The following is a 23,726-nucleotide window of genomic DNA, read 5'->3' as shown; positions in this document are numbered from 1 at the left end:
TAGCTACCTATCCAGGCTGGAAAGGGGTCTTTGTCCAGCAGGTGTTGTCCAGAGGGGGGTCGCCAGCAGGGCCTCTGGGTGGATAGGTGGTGTGGCATGGTGCTGGTCCAGATGGAGAGGGCGTCCCAAGGAGTCAGTCTTCACTACCCCTTTTGTGGGGCAGACTACCTCTGATCTCCTACAGGGAGGGCCTGTCCAGGCAAGGTCAGTCCTGTTCCAGAGGGCTCCAGGTGTTCTTACTTAGCATGTGCAGCCTTGGCACAATGGTGTGTTGCCTCATCTTTTGTTTCTTGAATGCTGAGGGTGGTTCCAAGGGCTGGGTCATTGGTCCAGGTATTGGTGTTGATGGTTTGGTCATTCAGAGGGAGCTATTTTTAGACCTACTGCCATTGTCTCTCAAGCACCCTCATTCATCCCCATTCATTCAGGAACCAAGTTACATAGGAGGAGTAGGTGTGAGTCATAGGTTATACAACTGGGCATGGGGACAAGATGGGGACTTGACAAACAAAATGAAACTTTCACATGACTTAAGCTAACTTAGATATGCAGGCCTAAGTCATATAGTATCAATAAAACAGTAATATAGAACAGTAAAAATCAATATAAACATAATAATTATACAATATAAAGAAGGAGAAAAAACAAAACAAATAGAACTTGCTACCAAAATAAAATGCTGAAGCTCTTAGCTCACTTATACTTATCTATAGGGAACACGGAGGGAGAGAACAAGTCAGAAATGGTTGGGGAGGGAGAAGGAATGCATTTTAAAATAAAAAAACCCCAGAAAAACTGGGGTTTTCACTACAGTATTACTCTCTCAGTGCTGATGAGTATAGCTATGTGGACTTCAGAGGGAGAAAAATATTCGCAGGGCTAGAAGCCTGCACTTCAGCTGCTTTGGCAACCTGCATATACCTCCATTTGGAAGCTCTCTTTTCTTGTCAGATTGGCGTGTGAAATGTGTCTAAACCTGAACCTGGTCCAGGAGGGAATACACCTCCTATCAGCATTATCTGTGTGTAGTTGGAGATAGGAAATGATTTTTTAAACAATTATAGCTGTTGAAGCTGCTCAGAAGCTTAGAGCATTAGTATCTCCTGCTAGAGATAGGGGGCTGGTAGGCATCATATAGTAAAGTTGCCAAAGATTCATAATAGAAGAATGTTGTCCCATGGTTCTACAGTTTGGCAAACTTTATTGTGGTTCTTTTCCACTTTCAGGGTCTTAATCTCAGACGACCACATGTGTGGTAGGTACATACATGCCTACATGCACAAGCATTTATATAATGACTTGTATATATGTGTGTGTATAGATAAACATGGGTATGTGTGTATATGTGTGTGCATATCCATTATATAAACGTATGCTCTCTCCTGCTATACTGGGAGCAGGACTAAATGTTAAGAGATACACTAGCACTTCCAAATATAAAGTATCTCAGATCTTTTTAAAAAGAACTTTATCACTTCCATGGTCTGCAGCAGGCTTTGATTTATCAAGGGTTGGCTGGAATCAGAGTAGACCCATGCATATTTTGTTGAGTTATGAGTTGCTGAAATTTGCCATTTCCCATCTGTGTTTTGCTAACTACTGCTGCTTTTTATCTGGTTGCCAAAAACTGTATATGAGTTGTTCTGTTTCAGCGTGCCATATTTAGAGGCAGTTGGGCAGCAAACAGATAAAAGAGATACTCTTCTTCCTTTGAACTAGAGAAAAGTGCATTGGATTCAGAACTGTGCATGCTAATTTTGTGGTCTTCACAAACCTTTTTTTGAGCAAAGTCTTATACCCCACTGAGAGGCTACACAAGATGGAAATATGATTCAGATTCCTAATGCAGCAGACTCAGCTCTCTGCTACTTGGCCAAACTTTCTTTCATAGCAACGTAACAAACGTGAATATTTTCAGTAAATTGGACATACTTATAAAACCTACTGTTTCAGTGTGTTAAACAAGCTTCTCAGGCAGTTGCTCCATAGACCATTAATGGTAGTGGTCTGGAATATTTTTTTTAAGTACAAATGGTGAAGTGAGGTGGCTTCCCCTGGAAATGGCATACAGAAAGAGGGGAGGGGGAAACTGGGTTAGAAGAAGGCATCTTGCAAAGCCAAGTATAATATGGTCCCCTTGTCTTCATGAATTAAGGTACAGACTGTTAGTACATAATTATATACTATTTTTCCACAAGACCTCACATAGGGTACAGTGCGAATGATGCAATTGCTTGTAGGCCTCCTACCTTGTTTGTTGCAAGAAAGTAGAACATGTGTTGTTCAGTAATCAATTATCAAGCATAAACAGATGGCACAATTTCAGATACTTGTATTAAATATTTTTACTAATTTACAAATGTCCAGTGAGTCTCCAGGGTGCCCCCTGGAGACAGTTATGCAAAGCTGCAAGTCTGTGCTGCAACACGAACATCATTGTCAGGCAATGGCCATCATAGAGGACATTCTGGTTTTCTGCTTCTCTGTCCTCTATTGATATGAAACCCAATGCCTTTATGTCCTCTATTTTTCTCTTGAAGAGAATGCTCTTGAAGAGAAAAATAGAGGACATAAAAGCATTGGGTTTCGTATCAATAGAGGACAGAGAAGCAGAAAACCAGAATGAAGAGAAAAACAGAGGACATAAAGTTGTTGGGTTTCATATCAATAGAGGACAGAGGACAACCGGACTGTCCTCTAGTATGGCCACCCCACGCAGAGGTAAATCTGTTAGTTCTGATGGAACTGTCTGAGAACTCATCTGTCTCAAGTTGCTGTGATTTTTGTGTCTCTGAGCCCCTCTTTGATAACACATCTGATTCAACATACCTTAAATCCTTTCCTTCTGGAATCTGGAAAAGATGTTGCTTGTTCCTTTGCAGTTTCTGTCCATCTGAGGTGGCGGCTTCCAGCACTTCAGTCATATCTGATACTTTTTTTCTTTTACTTTATCTGTCTCCATATGGCCAGTAGCTATACATTTCCTGTCAGACACCAGTTTCCAGTTCTGTCTAGCAATTGTGTTTTTCAATTTTCTGTTCAACCAATGTCAGCGGGTGACAACTCATGCTTTATTGGTGACACTCTGTAATCTAACAGAGCTAAATATGGATCAGAGTCTGATTTCACAACCGTTTTAGATGGAGTTTTTTTTTTTTTATTTTGACTAGATTTGTGTCAATCCATTGGGGCTGGATATAGGCTAGCAATGGCATGTTTAAGCCTTTACATCACTACAAACTGCTTAAATTCACACCTACGAAACTGTGGCTTCTTGTCAGATATCACTATGTCAGCTGTACCTTATACATAGTGAATCTAGCTTGATGTACTTGAGCAGTTTTTTTAGCTATGGAATCTTTTAGTAAGGCTGTCTCAGGGAAATAAGAATAATAGTTTTAGGAAAAATACATAATTTTGCAAATTACAAGTATTTGCCTACCTTGGTTTAAAGACTATTCTTCCTGTGCCACGAATATAGATTTGTATTAAAATAGGGCACACTGGGATAAACAGTGAAGTCATCTAGTCCAACCCCTGTGAGTTTCCCTAATTGACTTGGTCCATATTTTTTGCGTATGTGACATGCTAAAACACTGACTTTGGGTGACTCTTCATTTGAAGACAGTGTACTATGTTTCTATCCCTTCTTTTAGAGTGTTGAATCCTTAAATGATCTCCATTTAGCTGAGTTGTTTCGTTAGTCTAGTTATTTTTAACATATTTTTATATATACTTCAGGAATTGCCATCCCGGTCCATTTAACCAAGTATCTGTCTACTATTGAGAGCTTTTTAAAACTGTTAATAGGGGATTGAAATAAACACTGTGGGCTATTCTGTACTAAAATCTTCCTTTTCTTCTTCAGGGTCTCATTCTCAGCAGTAAATCTGGCAATAAAAGTCCACATTTTGTTTGAGACCAAACAGATGGTGCTGGTGTTACTAATTAGATTCTGTAATTCTTGGGGAGGGAGGAACATTTGCCAGGCCCCTTTTGGCACAGCAATAACTATTTTATGATTAGATTCAGCTTACACTGACCTCCCATAACTAAAGATGTGAAACTTCTTAGGCCCATAGACTACAGCCAAAGCCTGCTTTCTTATTCGAGCGCGTTCAGTTTTTGTTAGCACCCATGTTAAATAAGCCATTGTCTCTAGTTTCAACCAGAATCTTTTATAGACAGTGCCAGTATCCTCCTTGAAGATGTCTCTGGGCAACTTAGTGGTGTACTTCCTATCATAATACCTCAGAACTGCGACCTCCTTAATTAACTCCTTCAGTTTCTTAATTTAAGTCCATTTGATTTCTTTGCACAGTACTATCTGTTGTGGGTTGGGTCATCTCAATTAGGCACAAATATTCTTACATAATTCACCATTCAACAGAACTTTTGTAGCCCTTCCTTGGATGCTGAGACCCATCTCTTTGGTTCCTGACACCCCTGGTTATCCATGACCCCCTCAAGAGCAACCTTCTGGTTTATCTCCTGGAAATGGGCTTTACCTTTTCCAGGGGATGGGGTACACTCAAAGTTCCAGATGCGGTGAAGCAGGCAGCTCTTCTTAAAACAAAACAACCTTTATTAGTCCACAGCAATATGCCTGGCAAACTCCTTTTGCCCCCAGACACAAGCAGTCTCTGTCAGAAAAAAACAGTGCCAGCTCTTTTCTCTTTCAGGACTTTCAAGTGCACTGTCATTCTCTCATGTCCCTCCTGTCACCAGAAACAGCAAGGAATCTCTTCAGGTGTTAGTGGAGGCCACTTGCAAATTAGTTCCCTGTTGCTTGATGCCACATTACCCATTAACAGCAATCAGGACTTGTGGTAGAGGCAGTATCTTTTATTCGACCAACTAGATTTTTGCAAAAAAAATTCTTTAACTGCAAGCTTTTGGCCACAGACACCCTTCTTCAGGCACTGGGGAACAGATTGTAAAAGTTCTCCTGGGTAAAAATGAAATTTCATAGGAGAGTTGAAGGTGTGGTAAAATCTCTTATTTGGAACAGTTCATTTTATATACAGATTAGGCTCTGAGAAAAGTTGGAATAGTCTGTTTACTTTGAAGTTGTTTGGTGGTAAGCAGGATGTAGTCATATTTCCTCCTGGTTATGGTGTTCAGAACACCATAACCAGGAGGAAATATGACTACAACCCGCTTACCATTTTACCACATAAAACTTGTCCAGCAAAGTTGATATCAGATGATCATCGCCTCAATACTTGTGAGAGGACAGTAATATTAGTGCATCTATCTTCCCACTGTATTTGAAGGATCTTACACAGGCAGCGTTGATGGTACTTCTCCAATGACTTGAGATATCTTCTGTATCTCGTCCACATCTCAGCTCCATACAGTACGGTGGGGATCATAACTGCTTGTTATAACTGCTTAATGCCGCAATCTTTGAACACTCATTTCTTCATGCATTTGATGTTGGATTTCTGCAAGAGATGGCTTCCCAGGTACAGGGAATACTCAACATTCTCCAGAGTCTCACCATGAATACGAATTACTGGAGCTGGGGACTGCTCATGAAGAACTTGTTGATGGAGGACCTTTGTTTTTTGAATGTTAAGTGTCAGTCCCATATGTCTGAAGATGTTGAGAATTGCCTGAAGGTCTGTTTCCAAGTGAGCACACTACAGCATCATCAGCACACTGGATTGAGGTCAGGGTGGTTTTGGGTTTGGCTTGGAGTCAGCTGAGATAAAACAGCTTATCATCCATTTCGTAGTTTAGCTGCACTTGAACTGGAAGCTTGTTGATGGTCAGATGTAGCATAGCAGTAAGGAATATTGAAAAGGATGTTGAAGCGATGGTGCAGCCTTGCTTAACTCCCATCTTAACCTCAAAGAGATCTGTGATAGATCTATTACTGAGAACAACTGCTCACATATTGTCATGGAACAGGCAAAGAATGTTGACAAATTTCAGTGAGCATCCATACTTATAGCATTTCTCAGCTGACAGAATTGAAGGCTTTTGTGAGATCAAAGGCAGTCATGTAGAGAGGTTTATGTTGTTCTCAGCATTTTTCCTGTAGCTGACAAGCTGTGAAGATCATGTCAGTTGTGCTTCTTGATGCCCTAAACTCACACTAAGATTCTAGGAGGAACTTTTCAGCAAGTGAAAGGAGACGGTTCAGGAGGGTTCTTGCAATGATCTGTCCTGTGGTGGTCAGCAAGACAATCCCTCTATAATTTCCACAGCTGGATTTGTCTACTTTCTTAAAGATTACCACAATCCCAGCAAATCCCATCATCTGGAATTTCCTCATCATTCCAAATCCTTAAAATGAGGGAATGGAGTTGTAATGTGAAATCCTCTCCCCCGTTTCAGCAGTGATTCCATCAGCTTCAGCTGCCTTGTCATTCTTCATCTGTATGTTGGCTTTCTGCACCTTGTGAAGGGTTGGAGGGACTCCAAGATCATTTCTGACTAAGTGTTGTGGGATGGAGGTGAGAAAAATCTCATCAACAATATCAACAGAGCCTCAGTTGAGAAGTTCTCTTCAAAATGCTTCTTTCAGTGGGCAGTGATGGCTCCCCTTTCCTAGATTAGGTCTTCTCCATTCTCCATTCTTAGGTCTCAAGGGGGTTGGTCCCTGAATGCTTGGACTGTATATGACTTTGGTAACATTGAAAAAAACATGCATATTATGATGTCAGTGAGATGTTGAATCTCCTTCACCTTGTCCTACCACTATCTGTTCTTCATATTGTGGGTCCTTCTTTGGACTTCTGCCTCGGCTTGTTGGATATTCAGTTTCTTTTGCTTGGAGTTGATGTCATTCTGCCAGGCATAAAAGGCCTTACGCTTGTAGTTGATCAACTCTTGGATCTCTTGGTCATTCTCATCAAACCAGTCTTGATGTTTCCTTGTAGAGAAACCAAGTTTCTCTTTGCAGGTCTGATGACAGTGAACTTGAAGACACCCCAAGCGCTGCTGACATTCTCCCATTGTTGTTGTTTGGAATTTGCCAGTTTTTTGCTGAGGCTTGATTGGGTCCTTGAGTCCTTCAGTGTTGATCTTCTGTCAGCATTGCTTCTGCTGTAGTTGTCATTTGGGAGCTAGTTCGAGTGACATAATCAAGTAGATGAGTCAGTGATTGATCCAGAAATCCTCAGCTTCTAGCATAGCTCGGGTGATGAGAACATCTTTGAGATCTTGAGCACAAAGAATGATGTAGTGAATCAGGTGCCACTGCTTAGATTGTTTATGTTTCCGTCATGTCTTCTATTTTTATGGAGGAACAGGGTGTTGGTGATGGTGGGTGTTTATACATGTGCTCCAGATGTGGGCGGGGAGGGAGTGTTTTAATGAGAGGAGAGCCACTCTAATTAAAGCACCCAGAGTGTCATGTATATCAGAGTCCCTATGCTGAAAAAGTGGTGGTGGGGGTGCTTCAACTACCGCTCATTCAATAGGGATACTGATACATATGATGATGGAGTCTGTGGGAGCATGGGAATTACTACACTCTAGCAGACTTGATTAATTGAGTCTGCTCCAAAGCACTGTAATTACAGCACATCAGAGCAGTGTTACTGCATGCGTATAGGCACCTGGCGAGTCCATGTTCCATGCATTTAGTCAAAAGGAGGATGGGGTTGGAATTGACCTTTCCTGCTCCTTTCTCACCAATGGTTCTGTTCCAGAAGTTCAAGTTTCTTCTGACTCTGGCATTGAAATCACAGAAGAATAAGTCTGTCTCCCTCTGGAACATCAGAAAGGACTTGGTCAAGGTTGGCATAGAATTCCTCCTTGGTTCACTGGTGGTGTCAAAAGTCTGGGTATATGCACTAATGACAGTGGTATATTGGCTCCCTGCCAATTTAAGACAGAGAGTCATGAGGCCCTCATTAATCCCTGTAGGGAACTCATTCAGTTGGTTTGTGAGTTTATTCTAGATGTCAGAATAACTCCATGAAGCTGGAGTTCTCCTACCTATTTATCCTCCCTGAAGAAGGTATAGCCACCTCCATATTCTTTGAGCTTCCCATCTCCTACTCCCTGGGTCTCAGTGCAGTGATGTCAATGTTGTGACACCTAAGTTCTTAAGCCACGACTGTGGTGGGGTGCTCTGGGAGTTCACTAATAGGAATGTCCATGAGGGTCCTGGTGTTACAGGTCCTTAAATTGATAGTGTCTTCATTGATTTTGATTGCAGTAAAGGTGATCCCACTGGACACAGTTATCCAGTTTGGAAGGTAGACAGGCTATGTTTAGGGCACCTTTTCTAGCCTTTTCTAGCTGCCACCACCTTTGGATTTAGACCTTTGCTTTTTAACTTCAGTTTCACTATTGATAACATGAAATATTTTAGCCATTTATCTCAGAAGGGTGTTGTGAGTCTTAATTAGGTAATGTGTATCAAGTGCTGGGGACACACAAAATGCTATAAAAGTACTAAGTACTCCAAAAATCAGGCCCTCAGGGCATTTTGAAAGTGCCTGGCACTGTGTCACATGCATTTGTATAAATGGCGAAATGCACGTCAGCTCTGAAAAAATGTCGGCTGCACACTTTTGAACTAAAACACATTAAAGGTGTTTTAGTTCAAAAGTGCACTACTGCCATTTTCCCAGCGCTGACGAGCATTTGACCATTTATACAAATGCAAGCAATGCAGTGCCAGGCAGATCAGCTCGCGTGTGCTGGATCTCCGGTGCATTGCAGCATGAAAAGGTATGTGTATAAATGCCCTCAGTGTCTAAAGCTGGCTGCTCAATCATTGAGTTCACTCAAAATAAATGGAAATAGCACATTTTTGGCCTTACTTGTTCTGTGCCTCAGGCCTCAGTTCATACAAATTGCCTCTTTGATAGAAATGTTGTGAAGATAAATTTCTTCATGTTTGTCAGGTACTTCAAAATTACTGTGAAAAGCATAATAGTAAAGGAAATTACTAAATCAGCACTCAGTGCAGATGGTGTGCCATAAATAATGCTTGGGCCTGAAGGAGAATAAAAAGAAATATTGGACAGCTGTCTCATTCCCTCTCATTCCCTAAGAATTCCCAGGATCCCTTGGAAAAATATTGTTTTCTGATCATGCAATTAAAAGACCATATCTTGACTTAAGGCATATAGCGGGGGACAAATTAAGATTTCTTAAACAACTGTAATTTTGGTATTTCCTAATTTTTGAATACTTGATTTTGCAAACTGCATAACGTTTTCTTATCTTATTGTTACATCTGACACGTACATACATATACAGACATGGTATATTTAAAAGAAAATACAAATATTTTACAGCAAAAGCAGCACAAAAGTGCACACAGAAATCTTTAAAGAACTTGGAATCTGTCCTATAACTTATATGCACATGGAATTCACACAATTGCGCTCAAGAGAACTTTAGTAAAAGTGTCTGCAACAACTTTTGGCTTAGCCATATCAAATGTTACATATTTAAAAATCAGTTTCAAATCTTATTTCCTTTCGGACTTTCTTCTTTCTTCAATATGTATGCCACAAAATAGGTTTGAGATCTTTTGCCATCTATATAGCTAATTCCACACTTCTATCATCAGCTGCCAAGTGTCTCTCTTTACACTCTTCTTCATTGCTGCTGCTTTTCCCAAGACCTTAATCAGTCAGTGAAACTGAGTTATTTTTACAGTCACTTTCACTTTCCCGCAGGGTAGGGGGACAACTGTGTTTTTGCAACCAACTACATTACGTTGACACCATTTGTGGATTTTTTTCGAGATACCAAGGCGACAGCTTGTCTCTTAAAGCAAGGACAGGGCTGCTGTTTCAATAGCAAAACAGGATCTGTCCCTCCAAAGCAGCAGAAAATGAAATAAACCTTTCAATTACAAAACAAGTCTCTATTTTTATAAAACAGATTTAGTTCAGCAGTAGATTACTTCAAGGGCTGTTCCTTAACATCAGGGTCAAGGAGAACAAAGATCAGAAATACAATGGGGGCGGCATGATGCCAGACCTTTGCTGCTGATATAATGATGAGCACTACAAGGCAAAGTGGAGGCTCTCCTTTTTCTGGGCATCAAGGTGTATGTAATTTTGGTCATAATAGAGAATGTAGTTAACTGTTTTGCTCATGGAGTTAATTTGCCAAGGCAGTTAATCTTTTTGCCTACACAAACGGAAAGAATGAGTTAGTTCCACACACGCTTAAGGGACAGAATTATACAGCCTGAAACTACTTTATGGATAGTTCCATGGGGACATCATCATCCTTTGTTTGTCTCTTCCACTGATACTGTGATTCTTACTTGTCCTCTTTCATTAATCCATTCTCAGAAATCACCTTGCTTTGTTATAGATGAAACCACCATCCAGGAGGTAGTAATCATTGTGCTGTAAGGCCGAACTTAAAAATGTACAAATGCTTAAATACTATTCCACTTTACTATTTCTGTTGTGTGATAATACTCTTTGTACTAGAATAGGTAAAGTGGATTTCCCCTCTATGATTAATCCCATTTGCCAGCAGTATACATGGTAAGGTACCCCACTCAAAAATCCAGTCCAAGTACAGTTTTTCCTTCTTGGCACAGATAAGTAAACTTTACCTTGTTTGTAGCAGTTGTGCTTTTCCTTGGGCATGCCTACATGTGCATTTACACTGGCTTAAATTTACTGTGCAGTAAGTTACTAGGCAGTCAGCGGGAATAGGCTGGCATCTACGCGTGCAGGCATTTAAGTGCTTTAATGCTGTGTGTGGACTGACTTGGGACTAAAGTTAGATTAAAGTTAGTCTAACTGTATTAAACTAAACTAGAACTAGACTAAAGTTAGTTCCAAGTCAGTCTATTACTGTGCAATAATTAATTGGTTGTAAATTTGATACCTGCATGATGCAGGTATCAAATTTATGCTCAAGTCGGTGTAAGTCACCGTATTTACTGCACAGTACAGGTGTGCATGTGTAAATGTGCACCTGTACTGTGCAGGAATTTCAGTTACTCTGTAATAAATGTGCATGTGTAGATGCACCCCTTATGTTTTTTCTACTATGCTATTCAAGATACTGTATAGAAGTTCTTGATAGAACATATCAAGTACTGTATAGGAGTACTGTATAGAACAGTAATACATAGCTTTGAGGCTACCTGCTTAATTCTAGATTTTATTTCTACTTAGGAGCTTGGAGAGAGTGCCAAGGCTGTCAGGTGTCAGCTCCTTGAGTCAGCTTTCCTGAGGCACCTGCCCTTTTTCTCTGTGTTTCTGGAAATGCCTGCTTAGTGAGACACAACTTAGGCCAGGGCAATAAAAAGCAGCCATTTTTCTTTTGAGGATTACTACAGAGTGACACGTACTTTAAGCCTGCTAAAGTTTCTCTGAGCATTTGCTTTCAGTTTTTCTAAAGCTTTTTAATGTCTTCTATGTTAGAGCCATATAAGAACCTGGTTGCTGTTGGCTGATGACTTCTTCCTTTTGTAGATTTTAGAGCTATTAAATTGGGAAGGCTTGATGGCATGTGGTATGCTCCAAATAAGGTATGCTCCAGCTAAAGTGAGTGGCTCTGGAGCACTGCACTATATTATGAGAACAAACTCTCTCTAGTGGATCAAGTCCTGTCAATGAAAACTAAGAAATATGCCCACCTATAAACTTCTAAGCCATAAACCCAGGTACTGTCAGTTTGGGATGCACAGGGAGGGGTAAAAGTCATTTGTATGGGAAAAGTTCAAGGCTGCTGCCTTCAATAGAGTTAATCAATCAGGAAAAGACATAGCAATAGTCTAGTTCAGGTGTGGCCAACCTGGGGCACAAGTGCCACAAGTGGCAGCCTCTGTGTGTGGCATGGGATAGATCAGGGAGGAGACAGGCAGCACCGTGTCAAATAGGGGAAGGAGCAGAGAGCAGATCAGCATATTGGGAAGGGAAGAGGATCAGAGTGGTACTTGGGGAGTGTGTGGAGCTAATTTGTGGCACACCTGCCAAAAAGGTTGCCCCTGCTCAGTGCTCTAGTGTAGGCAACCCAACAAAAGGAAGTGCTGAGGCTGGGCCCCTTTCAAGGGCACACTTTGCGTTAGTGTTCTCCTTGTTAAGTAGGATAGAGTTGTGATGTCAATTAAATATAATTATGATAATTACGTATGTGATTATTTCTGACAGTGTCTGCAAGTGGTTCGGGTATCTCCAAGAACAGAGAGAAACTATAACCACTGCCTCACAGTGTTAGCAAAAGAATTATTAGCTGTGATGGAAAAAGAAGGGGGCAAGACAGTTGAAGTGGAGAGAGAGGAGGAGCATCAATCAGATTATACACTTACTCGGTAACGGCCAATATAGAACATGGTGGTATTGTCATAGCTAGAGTAAATTAATCTTCTACATAGATTTATATCTGGAGTGGCTGAGATCTACAGATTGGGCCTCTCTGCTTGTTTCTCTTGTTGGTGTCCTCACTGCTGCATTGCTTAATGTTCACTGCTACTGGGCTAATTTAAATCCAAACTGGAAACAATAGTAAGCTGAAAGTGCTGGTTTGTAGTGGGGATTGTTTGTGAAAGCTCACATCCTGGCATTTATGAGCAGTGTGAAGCACACATCCCCAGTGGAGTCCCATCCTCTGAATTTCAGTGGCAAGCCGCCCCCCCTGCTGCCAACTGCTGGCCCCTCTACAAGCCCCACAGGCCAGATCACAGAGCTCTGTGTGCTGGATCTGGCTCATGGGCCCTACATTTGACACCTCTCCCTGAAAAGGAGGAAGTGGGCTAGAAGCTCAAGCTCATTTTGTCATTTCAAGATGTATCAACACAGTGCAAAACAGCAAGCGATTTTAGGAGGCACAACTTATTTTCATGTATACAACAGCCAAACAACACGGCTAAATTACTGCCAGTGTCAGTACTAGCACCTATGAAGCATGGGTTGCATGTCTCACCGTGGTGCTGCCTTTTTCTATATAGCTAGATGATATCTTTTACAGGTTTACTTTATGGGTGTCTGCAATTTCACAGGCAGCATCACTTCCTCATGGCTTACTCTTTTATTCTGGATGCAGTGTGAAGGACTCCTACATTCTAGCCAGAATCACTTGTTTCTCAACCTTTTTAGATTCAAGAAGTCCTCCATAACTTTTTTGAACTTGGTGGCCCCCTAACTGAGAACCACTCTTGTGCTGCCTCAGCCTACCTCAATGATTCTCCACTGGGGTTTTGCTGCTGCTACCACAGCCAGGTGGAACTGCCCCATGTCTCTTGGGCACAGTCAGATAAGCCTAAAGCAGGCAGGAGCACATGTTCTTCCTGCAGTCCTTCCCAGTCCGGTGCCTGAAATGCTCTTCTTGGCAACAGCATTGCATGGGACAGTTCTACCTGCTTTGTGAATCTGGTTCCAGGATGAGCATGAAAGGTACAATTAGAAAGGGCGGTGGTAGGATCATGTGCTCCTGAGTGCTGTAACACCCCTGAAAGGATCTTGTGGTACCACAGTTGAGCACCACGCATCCTGTCACCATATTGTCTGAAGGTAAAAATTACAAAAGCAACTTAGGCACTTAGGGCTGGCTCCAGAAAATCCCAACAGAACTTAGTTTGCATGGCATTGCTGAACCTAACTTTGAGGCATGTTGCCAAGCTCCAGGCTGGCTGTTTACAACACTTGAAAAAATAGTATTAGAGCTACAAAAGTCAGCTTGCTGAGCCATGTGCCATGCCTTGCCCTGCTCTTGGCATAGGCACCAGGGATCATCATTCTAGATCAGTGCACAAAGCTGGTGCCCTGCTCATCCCACCCTACTTCCACTAGTGGCCCATGAAGATTTAATATTCCTTGCAAACAGGAACAGCTTTATTTGAGAAAACCTCACCCCAGACAACCCTACAGCTTGGGATGAGGGGTTTCAAATGGCAGATGGAAGATGCAAGTTCGGATCCCCTTTGTGTCTAACGTGAGCTGAACTTTGCTCTTGCACATCCTGGATCAGTGCTCTAATCATTGACATATTAAAGTAGAGGCAGGCATGGCCACTAACTCCCTACTTCTCTGCTCAAATGCTGTGAATTGCTTGATGATCAGGCAGGTACTATCTGAGACTATCTGGATCAAACCCTGTAGGCATGGGTAGATCCAGGATTTACTAAAGGGGGCTGTAGCACACTGCCCCTCAGAGCAAGGGGACCATGGGGGTGAGACATGGCTGGAGCTGTCCGCTTGGTATGGGACCGCAGGACACCAGGCAGGGAGCAGGTGTAAAACAGGCTGACCCACCCCCCTCTGACACTGCTGCCATTGTTTCCAGCTGTTCTGGGGGGGGGGGGGGGGGCGCAGGGAGCAGAGCTGCTTCTGCCCCTCTCCAGCAAGGGGCAATAGGGAGCAGCTGCGTTAGGAGCTGGGCTCAGCCAGGTATAGTGATGGTGGCAAAGAGTTTCCTCCTTTCAGCCCCTGCTCCCTGCCCCCTCCCTCCCTCTCTCCTAGGCAGGGGACCATGCACAGAAAAAACAAAGCAAAACAGCATTGTAACTCATTCTTTATATCCATGTTTGCAGTCTCAGGGGTCATGCTGGATCCCCAGCTGCCATCATGCAATCAGTGGCAGTATCCTGGAGTCTTTCTTAGGAGCATTTCTTGGTAGCAACCTAACACTGATGCTTCATGATTTGCACTTGTTCATTGCTTTCCACTTGGAATTTAAAGTATTGGGTTTAACCTCTAAAGTCCTAAATGGATTTAGACCTCCACAGTTAGAAGACCAACTTTCTTCCTGTAAGATACTTCTACAACTTCAGGTTATGGAAGTGCTCAAATTGGTGGTAGGACATTCTCCCAGAAGGGTTTTCAGTTTTCCTCTTTGGTCAAAAATACCTTCAAAAATACTTCAGAGCTCACTATGTATCTGCGTGTGTCAGCTACTGAGGTATTTTTTGGAGGACAGTAAGATCTGTAGGGACTTGCACTTGGTAATCTGCAGGGTATTTGTCCGTGGTGGAAATTCCCAGCAGGTGTAACTTGCATCTTTTTATTATTTACTTAACTAAAGATGGTATCATTTTTCCCTGTCTGGTTCAAAATCCACCCTGAGCTCAAAAATGGGCCCTAGCATTGCAGTCACTGTCCTGTTACCAGAAGACAGCCATTTCACAGAGGGGTCTGGGCTCTTGACATCCCTCAGAGCACTATATTTGATTTGCAGTCTGATGTATTCTTCTGCTGTTGTTCTTTTTTTCCTTGTTCTCCAGGTGTATATACCTTTCTTTCCAGCACCTTGAAATCTCTGGAAGAAAAGGACTACATTCATCGTGTTCTGGACAAAATTACAGATACTCTGATTCACTTAATGGCCAAGTCAGGTCTTTCTCTGCAGCAGCAACACAGGCGACTGGCTCAGCTTCTCCTCATCCTTTCACACATCAGGCACATGAGGTAAGAGTGCTAATACACATTTTGCTTTCCTGCACTGTACTAGTCAGCAGTAGCTAGTGTGCAAGCAAGGTTTACACTTATGTTGAACATTATGTTACTCTATGAATGGGCTCTCCTCCATGGAGCTCTCCTCAGTGGGAGTACTTGTAGAGCAGGGTGTGCTTATCATGGTCTGGCCTGTGATATGGATTGGTGCCTAAACCTTCTGTGCATAAAGGCAGGTAATAGCAATTTGTAAGAGGTGCAAAGTGGTGTTGTGTGAGCAGGCTTTATCAAGATAAGGGTTAAAAATATTTACTGGCCTCTCTTATAGTACTCTCCATCAGTAGAGTGCAGAGTACTTTTGCTAAGATGGTCAGTGACATCATTCCCATTTTGTAGAGGAGGAAACTGAGGCACAGTGTTATAAAATGGCATGCAGACTAGTAGCACACCAAGGACTTAGAGACCAGGGATGGAATCCTATTTCCTTTTGCATGTCTAAATGGGAGTGTTTGAGTCATGCTCAAGTGCACTCCTTGTGCACGTGTAGAGTATATGTGAACAGGTTTATAAGACCAAAGTGTAGAGTGGGGCCCCAAAATGGCCAGAGAGACTACTAGAAAACTGTCACTTAGATGTGAAAAGGGAAGTTGAATTTTGCCCCAGGTCTCCTGAGTTCCAGTCCTGTACTCTACCTCAACTGTACATATAGAAGTTTTAATAATAAACAAGGTGAAATCTGTGAAGAATTCCAGTTGCTTTTTGTCTAAGCAACAAATATATAAATCATTATCAGTTAAATTACTCGGTGCTTGTGAAGTTGCACTCATCTACCTACATGCTGTAGTGTTACAAAGCTGACAATTCTAAGAAGATACTATTTATTATTAAAGTTGCTCAGGACATTGTTTGGTGAAAGGGGTTGAGTTTCTTTAATTCCAAAAGAATGGCACTTAAGATAGTGGTATGTGCCATGTTATGACAGGATTGAAAAAAACTTTGATTTTCCTCCAAAACAGCTTTAGACCTTCAGAGAAAAGTTAGTGTGTGTGTGTATTGATTCCTCTCTTTTTCATTTTTTCTGAAGAATTTGTAAATTTGCATGCATTATTTTGTTATTACTCTTTCCCTGAAAATCAGTGATTAGGTAGTCAGGGCTCTGGATATGAGCTTCCAATTAATAAGCCAACAAAGTTTACTGCTGTTATTTCCTAAGAAAACGAGGGGAGAAACTGTGATAATGGAGTTATCATTACATAGTAAGATGGTGAATTTTTAATGGCAACCACCAAACATTGTGCAGTATAATTTCATTATGTGTTTTCTCTCCATTAAATCACAGCAATAAAGGGATGGAGCACCTGTACAACATGAAGTGCAAAAATGTAGTACCTCTTTATGATCTGTTGCTGGAGATGCTAGATGCTCACCGACTGCATGCCCCAGCAGCTAGAAATGCTGCCCAAGTAGAAGAGGAGACTCGGCTGACAACTGCATCAGCTTCATCGCATTCCTTGCAGTCGTTTTACATAAACAACAGGGAAGATGAGAATTTGCAAAACACAATATGAGAGTCCATATGTCAAAAAACCTGCCATGTTCTGAGGATCCCAACAGCATACTACCTACTTCATGCATCACTTTAGCTAAATTGCCATGTGTAAACACTCCAGTAGGCATTAATCACCAGTGATTTCCAATCCAAGTGTTCATTGATCACAAGCTAAAATTCATTGTTATGGATAGCCAGCATGGATTGCAAAGATAACTTAACTCTGAAATTTGGAATTGCCCCTATTAACCCTGTGCAGACACTGAGATGAGGATTTCTGTAGCCTTTGCTGATATCAACCCAACATTTCAGGCTTTCTTGACCCTTTGCTTGGAAACCATTTGGGCAAAAGCACCAGCTGGGTTTGACTAGCAGAGGTGTTTACATTAAAAGGTCTATTGGCTCCACAGTGAGCTTATAGGGAAACCTCAACGCTAGAGACTGCCTTGTTAAACAGCTCAGGTCTTGGTAGACTCCAGCCTCTCCTATTCTTAAAGTAACAAAGAGAATTTTTCTGGATGTAGAATTATTTTTTGGATTTATTTTATTGGCTGACAAGCAGATGTTTCCCCCTTCTGCATGACATTGACTGTCCAGCCAGGTATATTTATCCTCCCCTATGGCCATACTGCACTGAGTGCACTTGATCTTCTCTGATCTCATAAGCTAAATAATTCTGAGCCTCAGTAGTACTTAGTTGAAAAACCACCTGGGAAACACAGATGCTGTAGTCAACTGCCCTTGTGTCAGACTAGATTAACATAATGGTCACTTCAAGCCTAAAATTCTGCATCTGAAAAAGCATGGTTAGACTCCTCCGTACACAGTGTTTTGATGACAGTTAGCTAAGTGAAAATAAAATGATGTACCAGCATGCTAGTGTACCAGAACTGTCCTCCCTCCCATCACTCCCACCAATAAGCCCGCTGTGCCATGGAAAAGCTATGCTAAAATAGAGTCCAGGTCTGTAGGTTACATACAAGCTGAGAAGTGTACCCTTCCCTTCTCCTCAAGCCTTACTGGGGTATTCTTAGATGACAATTACAGCTAAACTTTAGCTCACTTGTGCCACGTGAAAGGTGCACAGAAACTGAATCATATTTGGGGCGCTATGGTAACATACATATTTCATGAGGGAAAATAGTCCCTTTCCTTGTCTACAACTGCCTTTTAGTATAAATAAGGGATAGTCTGAATCTAATCAGTTCTCCAAAAAAATGCACATTATTCTTACTGACACTACTAGGAATTGCAACTACTTGTGAAGGGTGAGTAATATAAAGGAAGGTATACCTTCAGGCTACTGACACTGAGTGCCATTACAATTCAGATTTCCATCCGTTTTGTAGTTCTATTTATTGCAGTCTATTTCATTCTTAAGGGCAAGGGACGCAAATACTGCAACACAGAAGAGTGGCCACAATGGTCCACACTGGAACATGAGCAGAAGTCCGGGGACAGCGAGAAACAACTCAGAGAAGCATGGAGATCTCAAGGCATGGTACATCTTTGTGCTGCAAGCCAAAGTCTTAATTCTATCCTCAGACAAGTGCAATGTTGACTCTGATGGGAATTGCACAGATATATCTGAGCACAAAGTTTAGTTGCAAGTTACCTCTACCTACATTAACTTTATTTCTAAAAATTACTAAGAAGTTGTCCGAGTGAAAGCTGTGCTCTAAATTTGTGAATAATTTAATCTAATCTTAACATAACAATCCTGTTGCTACAGAATTAGCTTAATTTCCAGTGGCCTTAGCTTTTTTTAAAATTCTGAACATGGTCATTTGTCTTTCAGTATGTGCAGTGAAAGCAGTGGCAATTTTCTTTATATCAGTACTGATCTGATGTATTAGTGCACCTCTACTTTATTCACATCACTGCGTAGCCCCGTTGCATGCCTCTTCACATAAGATTGACTTTTTCTCACAGAAAACAAATTTCCTTTATAAATAAGGTCATCACATATAAGCGAATTCACACAAAACAAATTTGCATAAAGAGAGACCCGAGTGTAGAGCATTATATCCCATGGTCAGCAACTGAATGTCCCTATGACATATGTGTGAATTTTGGAGTGGAAACAAATTAGGAAGTACATCAAAACATGGCCCCGAATATTAAAAATAAGTTAAAAAGTAGGTACACAACAGTATTTGGGATTTTTTTTTTTAACCTTGACCCTTACAATGAGGTAACTTATTTAGTTCTAAATGTATCTTGTAACCAAAAAGTTGTTGGAATCCAAAGGAAAAAAATGTTGAATATACCAAATACCACATACATTAGCTTGGGGCAGTTTTCAGTGCTCTGTATCGTTAATTTGTTCATAAAATTTTTCTTTAAAAAAGCACCTTAAATAATGTAATAAAAATATAATTATACCTATATATATATATATATATATATATATATATATATATATATATATGCATAGTTCACATATCAGACAATTGAATGTACCTGTTCTGTTAACCCAGTTAATGGAGTCTATGATACACAAAACAAAAGTATTTTCTTTTATTGAGAGTTTTGAGGTACTTTATCATGTATGCAATCATTTGTGCCTGAGGCTTACTATTGTTAATTTACATGAAAAAATTTCATATATACTTCATATGTGCAGTAGACAAACCAGCACTACCTGAAATGCCTAATGCTGGATATAAAGAAAAATATCATGTATTAAAGAACTTGGTTGAGAAGGAAAAATATTCAGGGCAGCTAATTATGCTTTTACCAAAACATTAATACTGATTCTTTGGATTGTAGCTAATGAGACAATAATTATTTTGTAATGTTTATACTTGGATTTATAAAAAATAAAAAACAACAAAAACCAAATACCCTAGACACATAGGCAATGTACAACCAGTATAAGACAAATAGTAACAGATCAGATAAAATTGCTTGGTGTATCAGAACAGTTCTAGTCTAATACTGTTTATTATAAAAAGTTTGGGGAAGAGGTGAAGGTGGTAATGTGAACAGTTTCATCTGCTAATGTCTGGGTTTCCTGCTCCTCTGTAGTTGACTGAGCCATGGCTCCATTTGGCAGCCTGTGTCCGGTAAAACTCCCATGGAAGACAGACTAGGCAGTATAGGAAGACAGTGCTAGACTAAAATAACTTCATGAGCAGCTTCCTTGATTTTTTTTGTGATGCTTTTACTGTTCTGTGCCAATGACATTTCCTGGTTTTTTTTTAATATCGTCAAGTGTTTGGTAGATTAAAAAACAGTCACTAAGCAAGCAAGCACTGGATGTCATTTCCATTGATAATGCATGGATTGCCAACAAGTTGGTGCTTTAATATGAAAGGGGTATGTCTCATACTGGAGTCACTATCCATTTCAGTTTCTAGTGACTGGATTCCAGAGGAACTGTGCCAAAATGCTAAAACTGAAAGGAAACACATCTGAATGAAAAAGGTTTCCCTTTTACACTAAAAATCCTGCTCCACTGAAGTCAATTTGAGCCTTCCCACAGACTTCAATGACACCAGAAGAAGGCCATGTTCATGTACATATAGTACCTTGTTTGTAAAATTAAGATGCAACCCAACTTAAAACCAACATGATTTAGTGGTAAGATGTCAGCTGAATTAGTTTGAAGTTCATGTACTACTTGAGATCATTGTAAATGCTATCAACAAATGTATTAGTTTTACAAACAAAATAGCCTCATATTTGAAGAAGTGTCATGTTAAGACTGGATCTTAATGCATTGTATTTTTAACTACCACCCAAAAATACACCCCATTTCAAATGGACTTGAATGATTTCAGTTGTAAGGTACCAAAATTCACATCTCTAGCATGAATAATGTGTGCTTTCTATTTACATTCTTTCTTTTAATTCAAATGTAGATATTCTTATGTCCAAATAGTTGTATTTTCAGTGATTGTTGCCTTCAGGAGGGCACTTCAATTTTTGCACTGTCTGTAAAAGAAAAAAAAAAATTCTAATCTTTTTTTTTGCATTTAAAAAAATGTGCCTGATCTTTAAGAAATGTATATGCTGCCATGTTGCAAACCCATGTTCAGTTAGTGTGCTCTGTACTCCTGTGTGCCTCAAATTAGTAGTCTGTTTCTTTAGAAAGTGCCAATTGAAAAATGAAGAGATAGATTGCTAGTCACAAAGACTTGCATTAACAAGCCACTTTTATACCACCTTATTGTACATATCATAAAAACAATTAAGCTTTTTTGTGCACTACTTACTCTTTCACTGTAGAGCCCTTTCTTTAGTATGAGGCTCAAGTGCCATAATGTATTAGTTGGATTATACTGCTCTTTCACTGATGCATATATTGTTATTGGTGTCTTTGTTTTGTTGAGGTTTTGCTTTGTTATATGAGAAACACATGTAAACCTCTTTTGCACCTTTACAAGAATGTTACAAACAAAATCTGGTGATACCTGACTTGTGCGAGATTTTTCCCAAACTATCTGATGTCAAATAAAAAAATAAAGCAGAGTAAGGTATGTTTGTTGTATGTTGGATGGCTTCAACAACGGCGGTAGTAAAGCAGCGTAAATTATATGGTTGAGTGGAGCCCTCAACTGGGTAATAAAACATAACATTTATTCAAGTTTCCTTATATCATGTGTCTAGTAAAGGTTGGGGCCTGCAACTGAATCTTTGAATGGCGTTCCCGAAGGGTAAACTGAGCTGCAGTTTAAAAAAATGCTTTTCTGCTTGTTGCCTCTTGGGTAAGGCCATAGAGTATAGTGGCCAAAGCACAAAATTCAGAACAGAGGCATCAAAGATAATCTTGGTTGGGGAGTCACAAAACACAAATAGAATAAATGTTTATCTGCATTGCAAGGAGATAAAAGTTCTATTGAATTCCTTTATTGCACTTCTTATTTATACTTGTCCTGGATATGTGTCAGGGCTTCTGCAAAGGCATGGATGTTCAGCCCATGTATTGCAGTCTTATGATCCAGTTTGGGATACTACCTTTGTTGCATTGCTGCAGAGAGAGGACAAAGCTCTCTCGGTATGGTCATGGGGATTTATGTGGACTTTTACAAATGCTGTAAATATGCAAATTAACTCCTGCTGGAACAGTTGTTGACTAGCCCTGCTAGGTTTGAATGACTAGCCCTGGGCAGCCACAGCTTTGATCAGCTGTTTTGGTCCCCTCCTTCATATGTATAGGCTAGACAAAGAGCCTGTGGTTTGAAATCCGTTAGCTTACCATTTAAAATCTCATTTAACATTGAGTGCAAAGACAGCATTTAACCAGGGGTTGACTACAACCAGCATCATATTTTTAAAGATCATTGGGCATGTCTACACATTCATTAATGCGCTTTAAGTAATGCACATTAAATCTAGTACCTCCACTGTGAGGACTAGAAAAATGCACATTAGCCTATTTTAATGTGCATTACCTAAGATCATGCTTTCTGTGATGCTTTAATGCACATTAAAATAGGCTAATGTACATTAAAATGCATGTGTAGATGCATCCACTGTTCCTGTTTCCACTTGGTGCTAAATAGTGATTTAACTGACGTTCTTTTTCTGTCTAAACAAGCTCAGATTCTGCTAAATCAGGATGAGGATGCTAGGTATTGAAACAAAATATTCTCCTTTTTTTTTCAGGCATATCTATATTGTAGTCTTCAGTGTAGCACAGAGATGCATGAAACAATATTAAATGACATAGGTAGAGTATTGGAATCAGTTTAACTATAGCATCACAAAACTCTGCGTGAGTTCCTTTATCTGGCAAAAACGTCAGATAGAGGAAATCAGTCTGTGTGGAGCTCCTTGCTGCCCAAGTCAGCTTATGTGACACTAGTCCTACAGTGTCAACATAACCAGGGACTTCTTTACTAGGAAAAGCATAGGTGTTCTTACCACGTGAGTTAAATACACTCTAATGTGGACAAGGAATGTTGTTGTTCTTATGTGTAGACAGGTTGGAAAAAAATGGGAGAGTTTTGAGTTTACCTTCAATTGTGAACATAGCCAAAAATTACAAACTGCCTTGTCTTCATTAGAATTTTTACTTAGTGTTGGTTACCAGTTGTTAACTAACAGAAGGTTAAAAAAACCCCCTCCTTTTCACCTAGTGAAGAAAAGGTCTCAGAGCTGAGCTCTGGAAAAGCAGGGAGTGGTAGGGAGGCATAAAAGCATATAGGAGTTACGCCTACCCTTTTGAAGCAATCCAGTATAGCGTCAAAATTATTGTTGATTTCTGAGACATTTAGGCCAGGTATATAGACTAGTTTCTGATCGCTTATACCGGTAAAGTGAGATTTGTCCCCCCACATCAAAGGGCAAAAGTGTGTTCTGTTCACTACTAATCACTGCTTACAGAAAACTATGTAACAGATAGATTCTGCCTCAAGCTTTTTGAATGTCTATACCTAGCCTTGGAGCTCAGCAAAAATATTATATCATATTCTCTGCTTTGATTTTTCCCACCTTTGTGGTGTGAGACATGCTGCTTCAGGAAAATACTAGTGGTTAACAGGGGCTTTATAGCTGTATGTACTACAGGAGGCTGTATTCTTCCCCTTTCTGACCTCCCTCCAAACCTCCCTCTCCCACTGCAAAATGCTTAATTTTGGTTCCTAAGCAATGTTTCAATGCATGTAGACCTTCATAATACCTGACATCACCACTGTCCTAAGAGTGTCTTTGGCAAACCAACACTGATCAAGTAATGAGATGCATTTTTACTTTTCTCAGTGAAAGTCTGCTGTAGCTTTCCAAACATGATTGCTTAAAACACATACTTTTATTGCAACACCAACACAAATGAGAAAAATCATCTGGTATTGAGCCCCACACTATGACTGGAAGTGGTGGATACCACTCTT

General features: G+C 40.5%; 1 protein-coding gene across 6 annotated transcripts in view; it reads left to right on the top strand.

Annotated features, from left to right (window-relative positions):
* ESR1 (estrogen receptor 1) overlaps positions 1-19,235 on the top strand; it is a 301,848-nt gene extending 282,613 nt beyond the window's left edge. For all 6 annotated transcript variants that reach the window (XM_014520478.2, XM_025205609.1, XM_025205612.1 and 3 more), the window contains 2 exons: positions 15,170-15,353; positions 16,678-19,235. In XM_014520478.2, coding sequence (XP_014375964.2) covers positions 15,170-15,353; positions 16,678-16,906 — 413 coding nt within the window. In that variant the 3' untranslated portion in view covers positions 16,907-19,235. The remainder of the gene's footprint in view (positions 1-15,169; positions 15,354-16,677) is intronic.
* The last annotated feature ends 4,491 nt before the right edge of the window (positions 19,236-23,726 follow it).

This window comes from Alligator sinensis, unplaced genomic scaffold (genome assembly GCF_000455745.1).
Source record: "Alligator sinensis unplaced genomic scaffold, ASM45574v1 scaffold1177_1, whole genome shotgun sequence".
Classification (NCBI taxonomy): domain Eukaryota; kingdom Metazoa; phylum Chordata; order Crocodylia; family Alligatoridae; genus Alligator; species Alligator sinensis.
This window is presented reverse-complemented; position numbering and strand designations above follow the sequence as displayed.